At 44.2% G+C, this 21,241-nt stretch overlaps 1 protein-coding gene across 4 annotated transcripts in view; it reads right to left on the bottom strand.

Annotated features, from left to right (window-relative positions):
• The window catches only part of EP300 (E1A binding protein p300), a 66,367-nt gene that overhangs the window by 18,772 nt on the left and 26,354 nt on the right, over positions 1-21,241 (bottom strand). Inside the window, exons 3-17 of one of the 4 annotated variants that reach the window (XM_040986608.1) lie at positions 20,562-20,738; positions 17,975-18,236; positions 17,119-17,232; positions 15,427-15,672; positions 10,717-10,810; positions 9,628-9,765; positions 9,125-9,242; positions 8,414-8,588; positions 6,963-7,040; positions 6,742-6,851; positions 5,385-5,522; positions 4,584-5,012; positions 2,788-2,967; positions 2,403-2,547; positions 416-534 (exon numbers count right to left, since the gene is read on the bottom strand). In XM_040986608.1, coding sequence (XP_040842542.1) covers positions 416-534; positions 2,403-2,547; positions 2,788-2,967; positions 4,584-5,012; positions 5,385-5,522; positions 6,742-6,851; positions 6,963-7,040; positions 8,414-8,588; positions 9,125-9,242; positions 9,628-9,765; positions 10,717-10,810; positions 15,427-15,672; positions 17,119-17,232; positions 17,975-18,236; positions 20,562-20,738 — 2,523 coding nt within the window. The remainder of the gene's footprint in view (positions 1-415; positions 535-2,402; positions 2,548-2,787; positions 2,968-4,583; positions 5,013-5,384; positions 5,523-6,741; positions 6,852-6,962; positions 7,041-8,413; positions 8,589-9,124; positions 9,243-9,627; positions 9,766-10,716; positions 10,811-15,426; positions 15,673-17,118; positions 17,233-17,974; positions 18,237-20,561; positions 20,739-21,241) is intronic. The other 3 variants (XM_040986625.1, XM_040986615.1, XM_040986635.1) reach the window with 3 other exon arrangements.

Below are 21,241 nucleotides of genomic sequence, written 5' to 3'. Positions count from 1 at the left end.
ATACAGTGGCTATCTGACCAGCTGCTTAACAAGGAAGCTAGAACCATGGTGGAGCCAGGAATCAAAACCAGGCTGTGTGACCGTGGATATGCACAGTAAGTGGTATCCTAACCCCTGCACCAAACACTGGCCCACAGAGAGGACGGAAGCATTGATAAATGCAAAAAAACTGCATCATCTGCCAGAGAGTCACATTTTGTATGTTTCTACTGAATGAAATGTCCAGGGCGGTGAGTGGTGGCTGCACAGGCTTGCTGTGGGAGGAAGGAAGGTGACTGCTGATGGGTATGGGATTTCTTTCTGGAAGGATGACAATGAAAGAAAGCTGATGTAATGGTTGTACAACTCCGAATAGAGATTCTGTCTCAATTAATCCATTACCAAATACAGACAGAGAAGTACACCACATACTTACCGGGATTCCAAGAAGCTGAGGATCCACAGGCTGACGAAACGGAAGGGACTCTGGATCCTGGCGATAAAGAGCCTCCAGTGTTGGCATCAGTGCTTGTCGGAGCTCTTCTGGCTTGAAAACTTGAAGAGTACAGCTGAAATTAGCTGAGGCTCTAAAGGCACCTGAGGAATCACCACACTGACAACTGTCCTCAGGCATGTCTGGGTCTGACTCTAATAGCTGCTGCTTCCACACCCTCCTTTTAAAAAAGATTCATTTAAAATCAGAGTTACAGGCCTGGCACTGTGGCCTAGTTGCTAAAGTTCTTGCCTTGAACGCACCAGGATCCCATATGGGCACCGGTTCTAATCCCGGCAGCCTCACTTCCCATCCAGCTCCCTGCTTGTGGCCTGGGAAAGCAGTTGAGGACGGCCCAAACACTTGGGATCCTGCACCCATGTGGGAGATCCGGAAGAAGTTCCTGGATCCTGGCTTCAGATCGGCATAGCACCGGTCGTTGTGGTCACTTGGGGAGTGAATCATCAGCCTTTGGGAGTGAATCATTGGATGGAAGATCTTCCTCTCTGTCTCTCCTCCTATCTGTATATCTGACTTTGTAATTAAAAATAAATCTTAAAAAAAAAAAAATCAGTTACAGTGAGAGAGGTAGAGACAAACACACATAAATAGATCTCCCATTTGCTGGTTTACTCCCTAGAAGCCACAACAGCCAGATTTGGGCCAGACTGAAACGAGGAAATAGGAGCTTCTTCTGGGTCCAGCACAGAGACATCGTGGAACAAACACTTGGGCCATCGCCACTGGCTTTGCCAAATCACGAAGGCAGCAGCTTTATCTGCTACACCACGACGCTGGCCTCTAAAGTTTCTAGGCTCAGGCCAGTCCCTGTCACCTCTGAACCCTTTTCAAGTCTCAGTTAATCTCAGTGAATAATCTATTCAAAGCTGGCCGGGTTAGGTTGAAAGCAGAATCTGAAGTATGAAATTTCACAGAAAGATTTCGTGAATAACAGTCCAAAAGGAACTCCAAGTCAAAGGGCTGAGTTGTCAAGCAACAGCAGATAAAGCCATCTCTCCAGATTGCCATATGACCTTAGAGAAATCAGAAACCTAAACGAAGGGCAGAGACCCTCCTTACCACACTTGATGCTTGGGAGCTGAGGCAGAAAAGTAGACTCTTTCAAGGACAAATATAACGAGGACCAAAAAAGCAATACCCTGTTTCAACAATGGGTATAATCAGCTTCACTTCAAATGTGTTCTTGTTGTATATTAACTTTATTAGTTCACAAGGGTATATGTTAGAGAACTCCAAGTATCTTTCATATTTAAAGTGAATGAGAAAGCCATTCAAAAAAAAAGACTGCGCAGGCAGCAGAGTCCTGCATCTTTCATTTGTTTGTGCTCAAAATAAATATAACTTCTTTAAACTTATTAGACATTTTGGGCAAAAGATGGAGTTTGCTTCTTATTTTGTAGCAAATCATATTAACAGAACACTCTGAAGAGTCAATTTCATTTCTCTGAAAGACAAAGTTATAGGAAGGGAGAGATGGAGGTCTTCACCCTCTGGCTGCTGTGACAGGAGGGTCACTTTCCCTGTCGGCAGGGGAGAAGTCGGTGGCTTAGCCAGCCTAGATACTGGTCCTAACAGAATGCACTGACGTACAGGATCTCCGAAAGCTAGCAACCCTGCATGGTTAACAGGACATAATTAAGTAGGACTAAGCATGTTTTGCCCACATAACCATTATTAGCGTGATTATTTTCTGCACCTTAATCAAGAACATTAACAATTTCTTTGTAAAAGTAATTTCCAGGCAATGTGAACCATGCCAGTGATTGCAGCAAGTGAAGCACCTTCTGGAAAGAAGACACTTTACCAGCATCAGTAACTCCAGGGCCCAGGATAAAGGCTCTATGGTCAATGAAACGACACCAGGGGCAGGGGTCCTGATCCCGCTGCTCACACAGACATGAAGACTCACTCTTTTTCTTCGACTGTCCTGGAGCTGGAGATGACTGGGGAGCTGAGGTACTTGGCTGGTCTTCCTCTTCCTTTATTTCTGCTTTTAGCTCCGTGCTTCTCTCCTCTGCTTCCGGAGGCTCCACTTTACAATCCTCAGGTTTACTCTGAAACCACATGGGAGGAGTTTTTAGTATTCCCAAGACAGCCAACTGGGAAGTAATAAAGTCCTTGCCATTACATCATTTACTCCTCCTTGTGCACATAACTAAACATCCCACTCATAAAAAAACCAATGCAATGACACCTAATTTTCAAAAGACACTCCCACTACAACTGGATTTTAACATTCAGGTTCCTAGTCTGGGGTCCGAACCAACATGTCAGAGTAACCGCCCCCTTCTTACCTCAGGAATATCTTCTGGTTGAGGAGCTGCTGGCTCTGGCTGATCAACTTCCATTTTGACTTCCATTTTCACTCCCTGGGCAGGCTGTTTCTCGGGCAGGGTTTGCGCGCTCACCTCCGCGCTGCTCGCACTGGGAGGGTTGGAGACCTGCCCTTCAACACTCACGGTCGGCTGCGAGAGCTGGGCAGAGCAGGAAACACACGGGAAATTGGCCAATTACACAAACACAATTTACACAACAGGGGGAAAGAACGAACACTTCTTGGCTAATGGCAGGTTAGTCACATGGCTGCTGACACTAGGCACATTGCACCTTCCTTAACTATACTGTAAGAAAGGAGCCCAGCACTTGTCACTCTCGCCCGGCAAGCTGACAAGAGCTAGTGATGGCTTCTGTAGTCACCATCAACTCCTGGCATGTTGTGAGCAGTGGAAGTTTCACAGATGATTGCCTTGAAGGAGCCCCTATTTAGACATGAAAACTGAAAGGAGTTAAGGAGAAGGCCATCCGATTTTAAACCTCATCTTAGAGAATAAGTTTCAGAAAAGTAGAGAAAAAGCAAGCTGAGCTCCCATACAGAGAAAGTATTACGAATCATCACATTCCAACAGGGTCTCTGCCAAAACACATCTATTTCCTCTATCTTTCTGCAAGAAAATTCAAAGCTTTTTCTGGAACATTCCTATAAAGAATAAATTCAAGAAAACGGACAGACTCTGTTTTGCCCTCTCCCCTTGCTGACTTGTCCCAGTGTTCTGAGCCAGATGCGACTCAAGGGACCTGACGTTCCACTGACATGTCTGAGAACCCAGTCAAAGATGAGTTTTGGGGTTGGTCAGAGCGGGAAAATTCAGGGCCGGGGTGGCAGTATGAGTCCCAGCTGTTCCACCTCTGGTCCAGCTCCTTGCTGATCTGCCTGGGAGCGCACAAGCTGCCTAAACAGGTTTCTGTACCCACGTGGGACCCCAAAAGCAGCTCCTGGCTAAAAGCAAGTACAGGATTGAATTATGAGACAAATTTACATTTTTACTGTATGTATATATTTCAAAAAATTTATTTCTATTGCAACGTCAGACAGAGAGGAGAGAGAAAGAAAGAGAGAGAGAGAGAAACATCTTCTGATGATTTGCTTCCCAAGTCACCACAACAGCCAGTGCTGTGCTGATCTGAAACCAGGAGCCAGGAACCTCCTCCAGGTCTCCCATGCAGGTGAGGGGTCCCAAGGCTTTGGGCTGGCCTTGACTGCTTTCCCAAGCCACATGCAGGGAGCTGGATGAGAAGTGGAACAGCTCGGACATGAACTGGAGACTATATGGGATCTTGGCATGTTCGAGGTCAGGGCTTTAGCTGCTAGGCCACCACGCTGGGCCCTGTGTATAAATACTCTTTCAAGAACGTTTAGGGTGATTCTAGGTCTGTATTTCACTTTTTTGATTATGATTTTAAAAAGTTCTGTTATGATCAGAGACTCAAATTTAATCTTTAAAACTGCTGGGAAAAAAATTCTACAAATATGTCAGAAGAAGAGGAAACATGAGGCCGGAGGGACCTTTCTGGCCCCTGCATATTCCTCTTTGCATACTTTCAGGATTCAGAATACAACATGATGCACAACGGTGAAAAACCGAAGCAAAGTCTTGGTGTTTGCTCTATGTCACCACAGACAGCAAATACAAAAGTCCAGGTAACAAGAGATGTAAAAAAAGCAAAATCAGAAATTGCACAGAAGTAACACTGAAGTAATCACAGAAGTAATCACTGAACTGATTTGCGTACAACTTAAACCGCTGCTTACTGGAGTAGCAGGCTGTGGCGGCAGCAGAGGCACCGTTGGCGCGGGCACAGAGGGCGCCGTACTCTGCTGAGGTCGAGCTTGCTGCTGGGGCTGGTCAGCAGAAGGAGCCAGTGAGGGCTGCACTTGAGGAGGAAGTTGTCCTGCTGGTGGGGTGGGTGTTTGCCGGGGGGGAGGATGTAGACTCTGGGACTGTGGCACAGGTGGCAGGGCAGGAGGTGTAGGGACGGGGGCTGGGACTGCCGCTGGTGGCTGCGGAGCCCCCAGGCTTGGAGGAGTGTGGTGAGGGGTAGGGGTGCGACTAGGAACTGGAGACGGTGAGTTCTGATGCAGTGGAGGCTGCGCCAGAGGGGGACAGTGAAGGTGGCCTCCCTGGGAGCCTGGAGGCATTATAGGCGAGTTCACTGGGCAGGAAGAACTGGACATTTGTGCCTGTTAAAATAAATCATAACAATAGCAATTCAAAGAGAATTTACACAGGTATTTAGAATACAAAATAAATGTCTTTAAAAGAAAATTCTACAACTGGGGGTCTATGTTCAGACACACATGATATAGTGCTTAAGGGAAGCAATTATAAAGTCCACAATGAATGGCCTAAGCCCTACAAGGGAGAGAGGGCTGAAGACACCCTGCTATGGGGCCCTCCCATGTGCTATTCAGCCAAAATTCCCAATTTAGGGCTACATTATGCCTTACTTTATTTTAAAAAATCCACTGTTATACCAGAGAAATCTCTCTATATTTAGAATATCCTAAATCTAAAGTTGTTGTCTTTAAGGATTCTCATCATGTGAGACTTACTTGAGACGCTGGTGCCTGACTGCCGGCTGGAGCCAAGGACATGCTGGCCACATTCATTCCCTGTGCTGAGAACTGGCTCTGGGGCAGAAACTGGCTCTGGCTGGCAGGCTGCTGCATGCGAGGCCCATAGCCCATAGGCTGCAAAGAACCACAAAGCACCACATGCTTTCATTACAGTTCTTGCATTACAAGTGACTTACCCACTGAGCTGCCCCTGCTGTCAGGCTGACAATGCAGAGAAGACAGGGAGATGGGTAAATGCAGAGGCCAGCGCAAGGAAGAAGTGGCTTCCACCGACTTCCACAGCAAGCTCTCCCAGCTCGCAGAAGCCACTCTGGAGCGTGGGCAGAGAAGTGCACACACTCTCCTGGCACACGACCTCATCCAGAACAAGGAAGAGCTTTCTTTGAACACTAAGTGAAGGGAACAAACAACACTATCCTGAGCTCCCCGTTTTTATTGGAAAGGCAGATTTTTATGGAGAGAAGGAAGAACAAGATCTTTCATCCGCTGGTCTCTCCTAAAGCAGCCATACCAGCTGCAGATGAACCGATCTGAAGCTGGCTCTGGGCCATCCTCCACTGCTCTCCCAGGCCATAAGCAGGGAGCGAGATAGGAAATGAAGCAGCCTGAGCAAGAAACAGTGCCCATACGGGGTGCCAGTATTTAAAGGTGGAGAATTAGCCAGATGAGCTATCGTGCTGGCCTCTTGTCCTGAGCTCTTTGTTTACTGTTAACAGTCAACAGCAGAGTCGACACAGCCTAATATGGCACCATTCATGGCCTACAAAACTCTCCTGTTTAAACCTTTATTTTTTTAAAAAATTTATGTTCTGATGATGTTTACATAGTTGAGAAGGATGCATGCACATGTAAACCTAAGCCTTTAAACACAGACAAGAAAATCTGATTACCAAAAGCAAAGATCGCAACCAATTAAGGCATCTGTCCTACAAATTAAAAGAGGACTAGGGGCGGTACCAATGGACACTAGACTAAGCCTCTGCCTTTGGTGCTGGAGTCCGTACGACCACGGATGAGTATGTACGTATGATGCATCTGTTACAAACGGGGCAGATCTGCAAGAAGCTCCTGCTCTTGACTGGCTAAGCTCTGGCTTTGTGGCCATTTAGGGAGCGAGCAATGAGAAAGCTAATGGACACACATCCCTGTTTCCTCTTCTCTGACTTTGCTTCTAGAAAGTTTTTTTTTCACTCTCTGAAATACAAACATATCATCTATATTAAGTGTAAAATGCAGATTTAAATAAGGTATATTTTTTCTAAACAAATGTGACAATTTTTGTTTTTGAAGTAAAAAGAAGGCCAAAGAGATTATTCAAAGAAATCACACCAACCGGGTTGAGCGATCCAGGCTGTGCCAGCTGTCCATGGTGCTGAAGAGGAGAGGCCTGCCGGGGTCCCATGGGCGGCTGGGGCATGCTCATCTGGCCAAACTGATTCAGACCTGTGAACACAAGCCAAGAGTAAGCCCTACGTGCACTTCTCCGACCTGCAGAACGAGTGGTCGTGTCATCTACAACACTCATCAGAATTAATGCTCTCTAACTATGGTTACCAGAGGGTGGTGTCATCCGAGGCATCATCTGGTTTGGCACACTGCCACGGATCATGGCTGGGTCAGGCAGAGGACCATCTAGGGAAAAAGAGAGAAAGTAAGCTGAGGAAGTCCTTAGTGCCTGTCCTTTACTGAAAAGCAAAATGGTCAAGAGTGGTGGAGATTCCATCTGGGATGCCATCACGTGTACTTGGAGTGCTTGGGCTCAAGGCCCAACACACTTCTAAATTCAACGCAGGAGGGGCAGACATGTGGGACACACGAGCACGGGGTGCTGGGGTCAGCCTGGCCCATGCACAAATACTCCAAGCATTTGGGGGAGTGAACCACTAGGACGAACTGTATCTTTTTGCTTTTCAAACAAAAAAACTAAAAACTGGAAAACCAACAACAAAAACCCATGTACTTAGTAGATTTTATACTTCCCTGGAGAATTCTGCCTGAATATCAAAAGAACTAAAGCTCTGAACTAGACAGAAGCCTCTAGAAAATACTAATTCTGAGAAATGAAAAACACTTCCAAATGCTTCTGGCTTTTTTCCTATAATGAAAAAGGGCAGCATGAACAACATCTATAAATTCATCAATTATTATGGTTATTGATGCTTAAATTAAATCCTCAGAAGCACAATTGTTAACAACCATTTCATCCTTTAAACCTCCAAATGTGTGGACTCATCTGGTTATTTGTTCTTTTATATTCGTTATCCATCATTTCCTCTATACTTCATGTTTCCCACTGACCCACGACTTAACAAGTCATACATCAAGGCGATCAATATTGTTAACGTTTAAAACATTTCTGCATGACTTAATCATTCTAGTTATGATACCGTCTGTTGCCATTTTTTCCTTAAGGCTTACAGACATTTGTAAACTTTCAAGTTTTGTACAATCATCTGTGACGGGCTAAGGAAAGGATCTCATGCTATAAAATCTCAGATTTACTGTCAGCCAAAGATCAACATCACAGGTATTCTATGAAACACAACTTATCTCTACTCATTACTGCTTTCACTGACTTCAGCCTGCAGGGTCTTCCTTACCCTGTCTCCGTTTGTGCTTCACTGATTGCAATTAATTAATTAATTGATCAAACCAGGAATTCATCTGATTAAGAACAATGTTCTAAACCACAAACTGAAGCTATCATGTCATACATTCAATGAGATTTCTAAAGAACAGTACGCAAGCCTCTACCACACACTTGAAGCTGGTCAGCCTCCTAGAGTGAATCACTGAGTGTCACAGACACTGGTGAAAATCAGTGTGCTCACAGAGGGCCACCTGCACTCTCCAAGTGGAAGTGCAGTGTTTGCCTTTTAGTATAGGATGAATTATTGTCATTATTTGCAAAGGCAAAATGATTATACAACCCTAAAAAAATGGATGACTTGTTCAGAAACCACTATAAACTTCTCCTAAACATAAATATATGAAACACTACTTACTAGCAGTCATTCCTGGTTGTGGCTGTCCCATGTTAGGCCCGGGATTCATGGAAACTGGCACCATGCCTGCAGCATTTGGAAGCATGTTCTGTTTCTGTAACCTAGTCCTTCGTTTTTCTTCTAGTTCTTTCTGGATCTTATAGATCTTCTCAGCTAGAAGGTGGTAGTATTCCGCCTATGGTTTTTTTTTTTTTTGGGGGGGGGAGAGAATAACAGATGAAGAAAAAAGGAAAATTACAACAAAAATTAAACCAAAGGCACAAACTAAAAGGGGAAGATATTAATTCATATTCCAAAGGGGAGACATCTTTCCAACCAGGTTTTATGAAATCCATGCTGGCAACTTACAGACCATGGAAAGAACATACTACATTTTGCAGTAACACCAATTCAGAAAATAAAATTAAAATGATATAGAGAAATTGAATGTTGATGATTCACCATATCGGAATGGAAGCAGCACAGCTGGTAGTTAACAGCTCTGCCTCTTTTTAAATGGTCAGGACAATGGGGGTCACCATAGTAAGAAGGTGCTTTGTTCCATGAACAGGATGCAGGGACAGGCAATCAGGCCATCTGAAGGCTGCCTGCTGCTGCGGCTCTGCTTCTTTCCCGTGTGAAGGATCTGGGTTAACTTAAATATCCAAGACAGACTCAATCCTGTCAACACGAAACCGAGAAAACCAAACAAACACAAACCCAGACACTCACTCGATTATTTGCAGATTCATACATGTCCCCTTCCACTTTCCGAGCATAGGCTACTAGGTTTTCCATCCGTCTGTCTTTTAGAGCAGCAGGATCCGGAGTAGGAAATATGGCTTGAACTCTAAGAATGGAAAATCCTACCACTGTAATATCATGCCAGTTTTACATTCATATGGAAATGCACAACACTTTATACACTTATTTCTATTTTTTTTGGTGATAAACAGAATCACTATCATGTTTTAACAAGGGAGGCCTCGATTTTCTTATAAGATATGAGCTTATGAGGCAATGACACTAAAATGAACAAAGTTTAATCAACACCTAATTATGCCACTAGGCAGAATTGTGCTAAACGCTAAAATTCCAGAGTCCATAATCGATACTGAGAAGAAAGGTTGAGAAATAAGTGGGGGGTGGGGGGAAGGAACAGTAGGCAGGTTAGACAGTTTCTATCCCCCTGCTGACTCAACAACTCTGTGAATGAAACAATCCCGCTGTCTTACAGTTTGTGAACAAGATGGTTCCGAAGATCCTGAGTTATGTCTTCATGCCACTGTTTCCGAATTCCAGTATTGGATGGTTGACTTGCTGTTGGCAGCGGACCCAGGGAGGCTACACTGGAGTTGTCATTCATCAGTTGGCTTTAAAAAGAAGTTATAATTTTAGCAGACAAGAAAGATATCATTTAATTATACCTGACAGTGAGATTACTCTAATGGGTCTAATAAAGAAGTAGAGTCCATCTGCATAAAGAGGTCTGGAGGAAGGAAAGTGTGGTCATGTCCCTTAAGAGTGACACACAGAGCGTTTGGCACAACAACTCAACCGATTAACCCTCCGTTCTGCAAGTGCCAGGATCCCAAATGGGCACCAGTTCATGTCCCAGTTGTTCCGCTTCCCATCCAGCTCCCTGATGTGGCCTGGGAAAGCAGCTCAAAGCCCTGGGATCCTGCAATCACATGGGAGACCTGAGGAAGCTCCTGGCTCCTGATCAGCTCAGCTCCGGGCAACACAGCTATTTGGGGAATGAATGCTTTTCACTCTGTAAATCAGCCTTTCCAATAAAAATAAACAAATCTCCACAAAATTTTTATGCTTGATGTCAACATACCTGACAAGGATGCACTTACACAAGGACCATTGTTAGGGTGGGGAGGGTTGAGGCATGGGGCAAGGCAAGTGAAATAAATGCTTCCAATTTTCATTTTCTTCTATATTAGGCCAAGGGGTGGTGGTAGAGTGGTGGTAAGGTGGGATAGGGCAGTCCCAGCTGCCAAACTACACATGATTTATATACCTTTGTGAAGGAGAGTTAAATATCTTTTTATGCAAGACAAGACGAAATCTTAACCAAGTCTTATCAGAGTAAGTTGGCATTTTGACACAGCTCATCTTAAGCAATTCGTTAGATAATTATTAAAGCTGGGAAAGGGCAAATTTCACTTTTAAAAGCTATACTTTGCAAATTACTATGGTTTTGGTGACTGTGAAAGTTATCCCAGTTAACTGACAGAACTTCAAATGATCAAAAACATAAATTTTTCAACAACTCCTGAAATGTAACTCAAGACACAAAGCATGTTGATACTTACTTTTGAGAATTTATGGCTGAGTGTAACATGGAGTCAGAAAGAAGATTCGGTGCTTGAACCCCCACACCTCCATTGACTCCCATAGGGCTAGCATCTAGTAAAAAATAAATAAATAAATAAAAGTCAACAGTAAGTAAGATTGTTATCATAAAATACATTCCTTAAATGAAAACACAAATGTTTTTTTAAAAAATGTACAGCCTCAAGTAAGTTTTCAAAATGTGAAAATTGATATTATAAGACAATGTCCTTAGAAGGGGATGGGAGAAGAGGTATCCTCAGCCAAAATGCTCAAGACACGTAAGCTGACCAGCAGGTGGGAGGACTGCCTGGGAAGAGCTGGCACAATCAAGTATTCACAGACGTTTTCTAACTCAGAATTTTCCTTCTCTGATCATTTATCTTCAGTGGGTACAAGCCAACTATGTACCCACATATGTATGTATGTAAAAGCTAGAATCTAAATTAGTCAATTTATGAATATTACCCATAAGCACAGGAAATTAATAGCAACTTACGAGCTTAAGAAAAACATGAGGGAAATAATTTATGGCACCTAATTATCAGAAAAAAATTTTTTATTATTTTTTTAAAGGTTTATTTTTATTGGAAAGGCAGATTTACAGAGAAGGAAACAAAGATCTTCTGTCTGTTGGTTCACTTCACAAGTGGCCACAACAGCTGGAGCTGAACCCAAAACCAGGAGCAAGGGAGCTTCTTCTGGATTCCCTTGCGGGTAGCAAGTGGAGCAGTCGGGACATGAACCAGCACCCATATGGGATCCTGGCGCATGCAAGGTGAGGACTTTTAGCCACTAGACAATTGTGCTGCACATAACAGTTTGGTTTCTAAGTTCTAGCAAATACCCACCCAGTGAAACTTATTTATTTATTTATGTGGAAAGCCAGATTTACAGAGGGAAGGAGAAAGAAAGATCTGTCTGCGGGTTCCACAAGTGGCTGCAATGGCTGGAGCTAAGCCGATCCAAAACCAGGAGCTTTTCCAGGTCTCCCACACGGGTGCAGGTCCCAAATCTTTGGGCTGACCTTGACTGCTTTCCCAGGTCACAAGCAGAGAGAGCTGGATGGGAAGTGGAGCAGTTGGGTATGAACCAGGGTCCATATGGGATCCAGGTGGAATCCAGGTGAGGACTGTAGCCACTGAGCCAACGCACAGGGCCCATGCAGGGAAATATTAACAGAACAACTGAGATCAGGTACAGGAACATGGAGTGATATCCGAAGTACAAGTGTTTGGCTTCTGATCTAGCTTCCTGCTTGTGCATTGCTCAGAAGGCAGCCCCTGGCAGCACGGGTGTAAGGATCATTACTATCATTACCAGGGGTATTCAGCTTTGACCTACCCAGCCTCAGCTGTTTTAGGCAATGGTCTAGAGCTGTGCCTATCAAACATACGGGGAAAATTGAGAGGGGCAGCACAATGGCTCAACTGGTTGATCCTCCTGTTGTACCATCAGGATCCCATATGGGCTCTGCTTCACGTCCAGGCTCTATAGTTGCCATCTAGCATGCCACTTAAGGACTGCACTCAGAAAGCAATGGAGAATGGCCCAAAGATTTGGGACTTTGCACCTACATGTGAGGCCCAGAGGAAGGTCCTGGCTCTAGGCTTTTGACTGGCTAAAGCATAGCAGGTGGAGTTGTGGCTATCTGGGCAGTGAACTAACAGGTGGAAGATCTTCTTTCTCTGCCTTTTCTCTCTGTAAATCTGCATTTCCAACAATAACGAATAAATTGTTAGAAAAAAAACCTGAACATCATTAGCGACAGTACAAATATTTGGGGTCAGTGCTCTGGTGCAGCAGGTGTGGCCTGCAGGGCAAGAACTCTGTAGGGACACTGGTTCTAGTCCCAGCTGCTCTTTCCTGCGAAGGCAACAGAAGATGACCCAAGACCTTGGACTCCTGTCAACCAGATGGAAGCAGCTCCTGGCTCTTGGCTTGGGTCTGATCCAGCCCTAGTAGTTGTGGCCATTTGGGAGTGGGTCAGCAAATGGAGTATAGCACTCTCATTTCTATTTCAAGTACGTAGGTATCTTTAATAAAAAACAACACAGGAATACTATAGAGAGGCCAATGGTCTTTTAGGATTAAAATGATAGACTATGAACTGACTCCACTGTCATGTGAAGTCCAATCTTGGAAAAACATGAACAGCAAGCATTTTAAGGTTGCCGAGTAAAAGGAAATATATCGAAGTGAGTTGCTTTCGTGGGGCCAGCAGTGGAAAGTAGCGGAAAATGAGCCAATATTCAGGTGGGAGACCTAGGAGAAGCTACTGATTCATCTGGCTGAGTCCTGCCTGCTAAGGCCATGAGGAGAGCTGACCAGTAGATGAAGATCTGTCTCTCCTTCTCTTTCAAAATAAATAGAACTAAAAATAATTTTTTTAAATGTAAGAAGTCAAAATACAGCTGGCGTCTGATGTGCACTAAGGTCAGTTCAGCCGCTCCTCGCCACGCAGGAGTAACAACAGAGTGCAACTGGAGTTCTGCTTTCCTCCAATCTGCACGTTTTGGTCGCTGTCACCCCGAGTGGGTCCAGGCATGGTTACGGCAGTCATCTGGGCATGAACCACCAGGTGGAAGAGCTCTCTCTTCTTGTCTCCTCTTTCTCTTTGTGTCAATCTGCCTTTCAAATAACTCTTTAGAAATAAATAAAGATGGCGCAGTGCACGCCCGGGATCCCATATGGGTGCCGGTTCTAATCCTGGCCTGTGGCCTGGGAAAGCAGTCGAGGACGGCCCAAAGCTTTGGGACCCTGTACCCATGTGGGAGACCCGGAAGAGGCTCCTGGCTTCAGATTGGCTCAGCTCCAGCCGTTGCGCTCGTCTGGGAAGTGAATCATCGGACAGAAGATCTTCCTCTCTGTCTCTCCTCTCTGTATATCCGCCTTTCCAATAAAAATTAAAAAAAAAAAAAACCTTAAAATAATAATAATAAAAAAAGATGTAGTTCCCTCATCTGCTGACTGAAGATGAAGATTCAGAACTCAAAGCCACTTCTCCAAAGACTGTTTCCTAGCTACAGAATGACCCCATCATCAGCATTCACTTGTAAGAGTTATTGATTAAAAAGCCAGAGAGATGGAGGGGAGGGATGAGATAATCCCCACCACGGATTCACTTCCCAAACGGCAGCCACACCAAGGCAGAAGCCAGGACTCTACAGCTCTCCTGCAGGATGCCAGGGGCTCAACTATCCACTGACTTGGCAAACACATTAGTAGGAAGCTGGATTGAAAACCGGGCAGCCACAAACAGAAGCAGCATCTGGGTTTCAGGGCGCTGGTATCTCAGAAGTGGCAGCCTGCTAAGATGCTACAACTTCACTAAAATTATGTTCTCCCTCTTGACAAATTGTATTTTTTCATTTGAAAGGCAGCAATAGAAAAGAGGGATGGAAAGAAGAAACAACAACACAGGGACAGGGAGAGACCTTTCATCCACTGTTTCACACCCCAAAAGCTCTGAGTCAAAGCCAAGATTCAGGAATTCTATCTTGCTGTCCTACTGGCCCACTTGTGTGGCAGAGACCCAAGCAGCGGGCAAGACTCAGGCAGGATTCAATATGGAAACTGTGTGTTGAAGCAGCATCTAACCCTGCTGCACTGTAAATCAGCTCTGTTCTCTACTTAAAGCGTCCTCCATGTTGATGTGTCTGTCTGGAGGCAGAGGAGTAGTCACAGAGCGTAACTGTGCTCACACACAAATAGGGAAGCGAACAGGTTCAGAAATGGGAACCTGGAATCCGTCTTTTTCCTTAGGCAGTGAAAAAATTAAGTGTCTTTGAAAGCATGTATTATTTCTCTAAATAAGCCCTACCGACAGTTACCACATTTATTTCTCTCTTATTAACTTCGAACCATGAGATACAGCATTGTGTTCTGCTATCTGAGGCACACACACGGTTAGCTCTGTGCTGCTGCACGGGGGACACTATTTGCACTGCTTTCTGAGTTGGGGCTGGTTCCACTTCTGCTTCAGCTTTTGGCTGAGGAAGTTGGGAAAGCAGAGGAGGACTGGATTGGTACCTGGATCTCCAGGTTTTTCTTTCTGTTAGAGAGTAGTCTGTACACCTCAATCCACATTTATTTATTTGAAAGGAAGAGTTACACAGAGAAAGCAGAGCAGCTACGACTCAGACCCACATCCAGAAAGGAATGGGGGCACTGCAGGAGGCGGGCTCTGGCCCAGTCCACTGCAGCCATCTGGGGAATGGACCAGCAAATGGAAGATGCATCTGTGGCTCTCATTCTTAACTTTCGAATAGAATAAATGAATCACGAGAAAAAAATACACCCAAACACCTCAGTGTCCAATTTGTAAGAGACCATTCAATCAAATACTGCATGAAGGTGCCTCCAAAAGATCATGGTACAAAATAATTTAGAATCCATACAGATTTTCCATGAACTTTTTGAAGGCCCCCTCATATAATCTTTCAAAAGGATATATTGTACAAAAATATGAGAGAATCCACATAGTGTAACGTTATGAAACACTTGGGATCCTATTTGTGAAAAGGGATCAAGAAGACACACTGCTCGATAAACTATAATGATTTTGTATTGAATAAAAAAAATTGTTTTAGAAGGTTCATGCAAAAGAAAACAAAGTTAAAGTAAGGAGTTGGTCCTGCATTTTGGCATATAATCTACACACACCCGACCTGTCACCAGCACAGACTTACTCATATTGCCCATAGGCCGCATGCCCTGAGGAGATGGTCCAGACTGCTGGTTCTGCTGGTTCTTGGCTTGCACCGGGGCTTGGGGCGGCATCTGACTGACTTGGTAGGGTAGTCCGAGAGCTGCGTAGGCTCTTTCTATGGAACTTGGGTCAATCTGACTGACTGTGCTCAGGCTGGGAGCGGACTGCTGACCCACTCCGAGAGAGCTAGGATTGCCTAATCCAACAGGTGCTCCAGTCAAAATTGCTAGAGAAGACAAAAGATATGCATTACAACACTAAATTCGGCAATAGAAAGATAGCCATGTTAGAACAAATTTCAAAAAATTGTTAATTTGGTTAACACATCACAGTATATGCATCTTCCCTCCCATCAGACTAAAAGAATTTGGTAGATGCAAAGCTGCTCGATGAAAGATTTCTAGTAGGACAGCGACAGCCTCCCCACAGGCCTCCACTGTGCCTGCCTGCCTCAGTCACACAGCTGACCCCACAAAGCTCCAGCGCTGCGGGAACGACCGCAGAAATGCTCCCTCACTTCTTGGGTCAACAGTGAATTTTGTTGGGTATTCCTTCTTCTTTAGTGAGGTTCTAGTTACTATGCTTTTAATATTTTTTAAAGGCAGAGGGAGGGAGAGAAAAAGAAACTCTTTCAATCTACTGACTCACATCCCAAAGGGTTGTAATTGGCCAATTCTGGGCTGGCCAAAGCCAGGAGTCACAAACCCCTTTGCAGGCCTGCCAGGTGGGTGTCGTGAGCTGCAGGCCGGGGCCATTCACACTGCTCTTCCAGGTAGGGGGCCTGATCAGGAGAAAAGCAGCCTTGACTCCACGTGGCACTCTTGCAGGATGCAGGCATTACAGGAGGTGGCTTAGCCATCTTTGTAATAACGCCAGCTTCTCATATTTCTATTCATAAAGGAGTTACTTATGATTCTTGCTAATTTATGAACTTTAACTTCATTTTCATATGCAGACATTTAAAGCTTGTCTTTCAGCACTAGTTTTTTTTTCCCCTGAAGATTTATTTATTTTTATTGGAAAATCAGATTTACAGAGAGGAAGATCTTCTGTCTGCTGATTCACGCCCCAATACAATGGCCAGAGCTGAGCTGATCTAAAGCCAAGAGCCTCTTTCAGGTCTCTCATGTAAGTGCAGAGTCCCAAGGCTTTGGGCCGTCCTTGACTGCTTCCCCAGGCCACAAGCAGCAAGCAGATGAGAAGCAGCACTGCCGGGAAACAAATCATCAGCACTAGATTCTTTAAAAAAAAATTTGTTTTTTTAAATATAATCTCTTCCCTTATGACTCTTCTCTAAGACAGCACATTTTCTATTTAAATAAGCTCAGGGATGGGGATGGTGGCACATCAAGTTAACTCTGTGCCTGCAAAAATGGCATCCTTTAGGGGTGCCAGTTCATGTCCCAGCTGCTCCACTTTTGCTCCAACTCCCTGCATATGGCCTGGGAAAGCAGCAGAAGACAACTTCATCTTGGGGCCCCATACCCACTTGAGTACCTGGGAAAAGCCCCTGGCTTTGGACAGCTCAGCTCGTTATTGTGGCCATTTGGGAGTGTCTGCTCTGCGAAAATGGAACACAAATTTATCTATAACTTTTTACAAATAATTTTCAAAGTTCTGGATTCTAACTATTACATCCCACAGGTGAGTTTCTCAGAGAACCTTGACTTACACTGCTGATTCCTCTTATCTCCAGCATTTTTGAGAGGGAGACACACAGGACAGTCGTGTCGGGTACAGTTCTTCCAGTGTGAAATGATTTGGCGAGAAGATGCACAATGTGCCACTGAAGAAAATAAAAATTTTCCATGAACAGGTTATACACTGACAGCCGACTCACTGATCACGTCATAGATGCTGCAAACATTATGAACTCATAGCACCTTCTAAGCATCCTTACAGGATAGCTCTAAAACCAGGCTTTGTAATTCACAGGCAGAAAATAATCAAGGCATTTGCAGAAACTCAATTTGAAACTACAAAAATTTCCCCCAAGGTAAAGGAATTCTAAACCAATGTTACAGATATACCCATGAAAGAATTTTAGTGACTATGCACAAATTACATGAAGTAGAACTGTCTACGATGTTATTAGCTGGGGTATCTGCCTATGTGACAATAATACACAGGATGCTGTCCTGGGCAAGCTCAGGGTTGGTGAGGATTATCACAGAGCAGGAAGACTGGCACCGCCTGCTCTACCACACCCACAGAACCGCCTCCAGCAGATAGGACCAGTAAAGAAAATGCAAAATAATTGTTTATTGTACATCGTAATTGTTTGTAATTGCCAGAATTCAAATGCAGCTAAGACATCCGTTACCAGATGAATGATAAACTGTGGTACATCCACAGACAATGGCATTAAAAAAAAAAAAAGCTTTATTAAGCTATAAATGATACATAAAGTAATATGCCATTCAATGTATCCACTTGCATGACTTTAAACTCTACGTATATATTTAGAATATCAGAACTGCAATCAGGGCACCAGCCCATCCTCTCCCTCACCGCGCAGGCCCACTGACCTTGGCAGGACTTGCCCGACTGACAGTGCGTCATGTGGTTGAGGACGTTCTTCATGGTGCGACAGTGGGGAAGGTTGCACTGCCTCACTTCTCCATTGGCCTGCTCCCGGCGCTGGCATTTGTGAGCATGCAAAAGGAGAACAAGCTGCTGCTGAATGAGCTTGCGTTTCTCGGGATCAGCCGTGTGCGCCCCAGAACCCATTCCTTGGGCACCTGGAGCCACCAGGCCTGGCTGCTGGACCTGCGGGGCGGGTTGCTGGCCCTAAGGGTTAGAACAACAAAAGTATATTTAAGGTATGTGTACTTATTCTTAATAAGGATTTAGGGATATTTAAAACTAAAATCTTTATGGCTGGTGTATTGAATGTCAGATCTATCTGTTGACAGAGTGCTTCAGTAATAACAATAATAATAAATGATAGCTTCTACCATCTAGAAACTCTATTTAGTAGGAGAATAGCAACATGAGCACACGAGAGAATGAACCTGAGGAGGACGTGGTCAGCTCTGGTGTGAGAGGGCAAAACAAGAAGGCGGTGGCATAAAGAGCAAGTCTCTCTCCCTGGTTTTTCAGTAGAAATGGGAGGTGGATTGCCTCGGCAGGACCCTACATTCACCGTGCAGGACACCTGCCTTCTAGAGTTAACAGCCCAGGCTCCCCTGCTTCCCCACCCAGTTTCCTGCTAATGTGCATCGTGGGAGAAAGCATGGTGCAGTTCAAGAGCCTGCATCTGGGTTACCACAAGAGACAAGGAAGACAGAGTTCACAGTCCCTGGCATCATTCTGGCCTGGCCCTGACTGTTGTGGACATTTGATGGTTCATTAAGTAGATGACAATCTCTCTTGGTGGGCCTGTTTCTCCCTCACTGCCTATGCCTTAAAAAACTAATGAAATTCATTAAAAAAAAATTATTTGAAAGACAGGGGAAAGACCTCCCAAGGTGGTCACAATGGCCATGGTAACAAGTCTCCTTGTGAGGGTCGGGGCCTGAACATTCACGCCATCTGCTGCTGCCTTTCCCAGGCCGTCAGAGGCAGGTAGGCTGGAAGCAAACCAGCACAACTCTCCCTAGCACCCATACAGGAAACTGGCTTCTTAGGCATTTTTATCTGTAACACCAGCCCTAATTTATTTTTCATTTATTGGGAACCCAGAGTTGTAGACCAAGATGTTCTATCTGTTGGTTCACTTCCCAGATGGCCCTAAGAGCCAGAAGCTGGCGCAAACTGAAAGCAGCAGCTTCACCTAGGTCTCTCATGTGGATAATAGAGGCTCAACCATGAGGTGACCTTCTGCTGTATTCCCCAGGCTGGATCAAAGTGGAGTAGCTAGAGCTTTACTGAGGGCCAATGAAATGCCAGTCGCAGGAGGCAGCATCAAAAAAAATTTTTTTTTTAATTTATTTGAAAGGGAGAGTGAAAGAGTGTGAGAGAGGTCTTCCACCCATTGGTTCATTCCCCAAATGGATTTTTGTGCTGGCCCTCACGGGTGGTGGGCTTAAGACATTTTAAAAACATTAACAAAAACCTTATTGATAGACTTCACATGGGTAGTTAGTGTGGGTAAAAGTTTGTAGAAATGCTGAAAGGAATTTAGTTTTGTTTTCCAATTTCTGAAGATACAAATATCATGATAAAATGTCTCATTCATTCATCGCTGCATCTCTGGTGTGGAGCTAAGTATCTGAAATAAAGGCATTCAGTAAGCCTAATACTCAACATTTTTAGGAAAAGTGGTTACTGAATAAATTTACAACTACAAATAATGCTACTTTAGAAAAACATCACAACCTTTTGAAAGATTTCCCATGATAAAACCAGAGCTTATGTCATAAATGAGCATGATTTTATGGGTAAATTGGCTGACTCAATGACACTGCACACTAATTTTCCCTCTGCTAGTTGGCATCTCACATGGGTGCCACACTGTTTTCGATCCAGCTCTCTACTTATGGTCTGCAAGAGCAGTGGAGGATGGCCCAAGTCCCTGGATCTCCACATCCACCTGGAGACCAGGAAAAAGCTCCTGGTGCTAAGCTTTGGATCAGCTCAGCTCTGGCTATGTGGTCGTTTGGGGAGTGAACCAGTGGATGGAAGTTACCTGTCTTTAATTCTCGCTCTATTTGTAAAATCTATTTCTCAAACGAAAAACACAACTTAAAAACAAACAAAAATAGTGTAAACAGTACCCACTTTTAGTTTTGTATAGTGTTCAGGAAATAAAATCGGTCGATCCGGTCATCCAGTTGGTTTCCTGGATGCCAAAGTTTTCCTAAAGAGGAAGGTTCTATCCTCCCTTCCCTTCAAAATGCTGACCAGCCAAAGCCACTGAATAGCAGAACCCTAACACTTTAAGACAGCAACCCTCTTAGCTACTGCTTGGGTAAGTTCTTTTTTTTTACTGATCACGAAACAAACACCATGTGATAGAAAATTGGAAAAAAAAAATCAAAGATTCACATGGCTCGTTTATTAAGCTGTGCTTGTGTGCACAAATCCCTGTATGTACTGAAGGTGTGAGAAGTTGAACACATCCATTGGTGCAGTCATCAGTTTGAAGACAACTTTGAAGCAATCCATACTCACCATGTTTGGCATCCCTCCTCCAGGAACAGCCTTTTTCTCCATGGCGAACGGAGACAAGCTATTTGGTAGGACAGTCTTGGTCTGCATCTGCAGGCCCAGCCCGCCAGCTCCCATCTGCTGTCCAGAGCCCTGAGGGTACGGGGAACCGTAGGCATTGGGGTTGTTTATCATTCCCATCTAAGAGTAAGAAACAGAGGAAAATTTTATTCCTCATATTAGGAAATAATTCTTTTTGTCATACTTCCCAATTTAAAGAAAACCCTCTGTTGCTTCTATCATGAAACAGGCACATGATCCCATTAAACAAGGTTTGTCAAATATTCAATTCCATCAGTCACACGATATTCATGTCCTTTCACTTAATGTACAATCCACGGCTAATTCAATTCAGTAAACTATTTAATACCAAATATTTGATACAATTTCACATGCTAAGGTATTTTAAAGTGCAAAATTGCATTTTATTTATATTAACAGGTAAAGAAGTGGTAGTTTGTGGGGTTTTCTTGTTCATTTTTTTTAAATTTATTTATTTTCTATTGAATCTCAGATTTTACAGAGAGGAGGATGGAAAGATCCATCCACTGGTTCACTCCCCAAGTGGTTATAACAGCTGGTGCAGAGCCAATCTGAAGTCAGAAGCTAGGAAATTCTTCTGGGTCTCCCACACGGGTTCAGGA

The sequence above is a fragment of the Ochotona curzoniae genome, unplaced genomic scaffold (genome assembly GCF_017591425.1).
Source record: "Ochotona curzoniae isolate NIBS_2020 unplaced genomic scaffold, NIBS_Ocur_1.0 contig_1014, whole genome shotgun sequence".
NCBI classification, from domain to species: domain Eukaryota; kingdom Metazoa; phylum Chordata; class Mammalia; order Lagomorpha; family Ochotonidae; genus Ochotona; species Ochotona curzoniae.
Note: the sequence above shows the minus strand (reverse complement) of the source record. Positions and strands in the feature narration are given on the sequence as shown.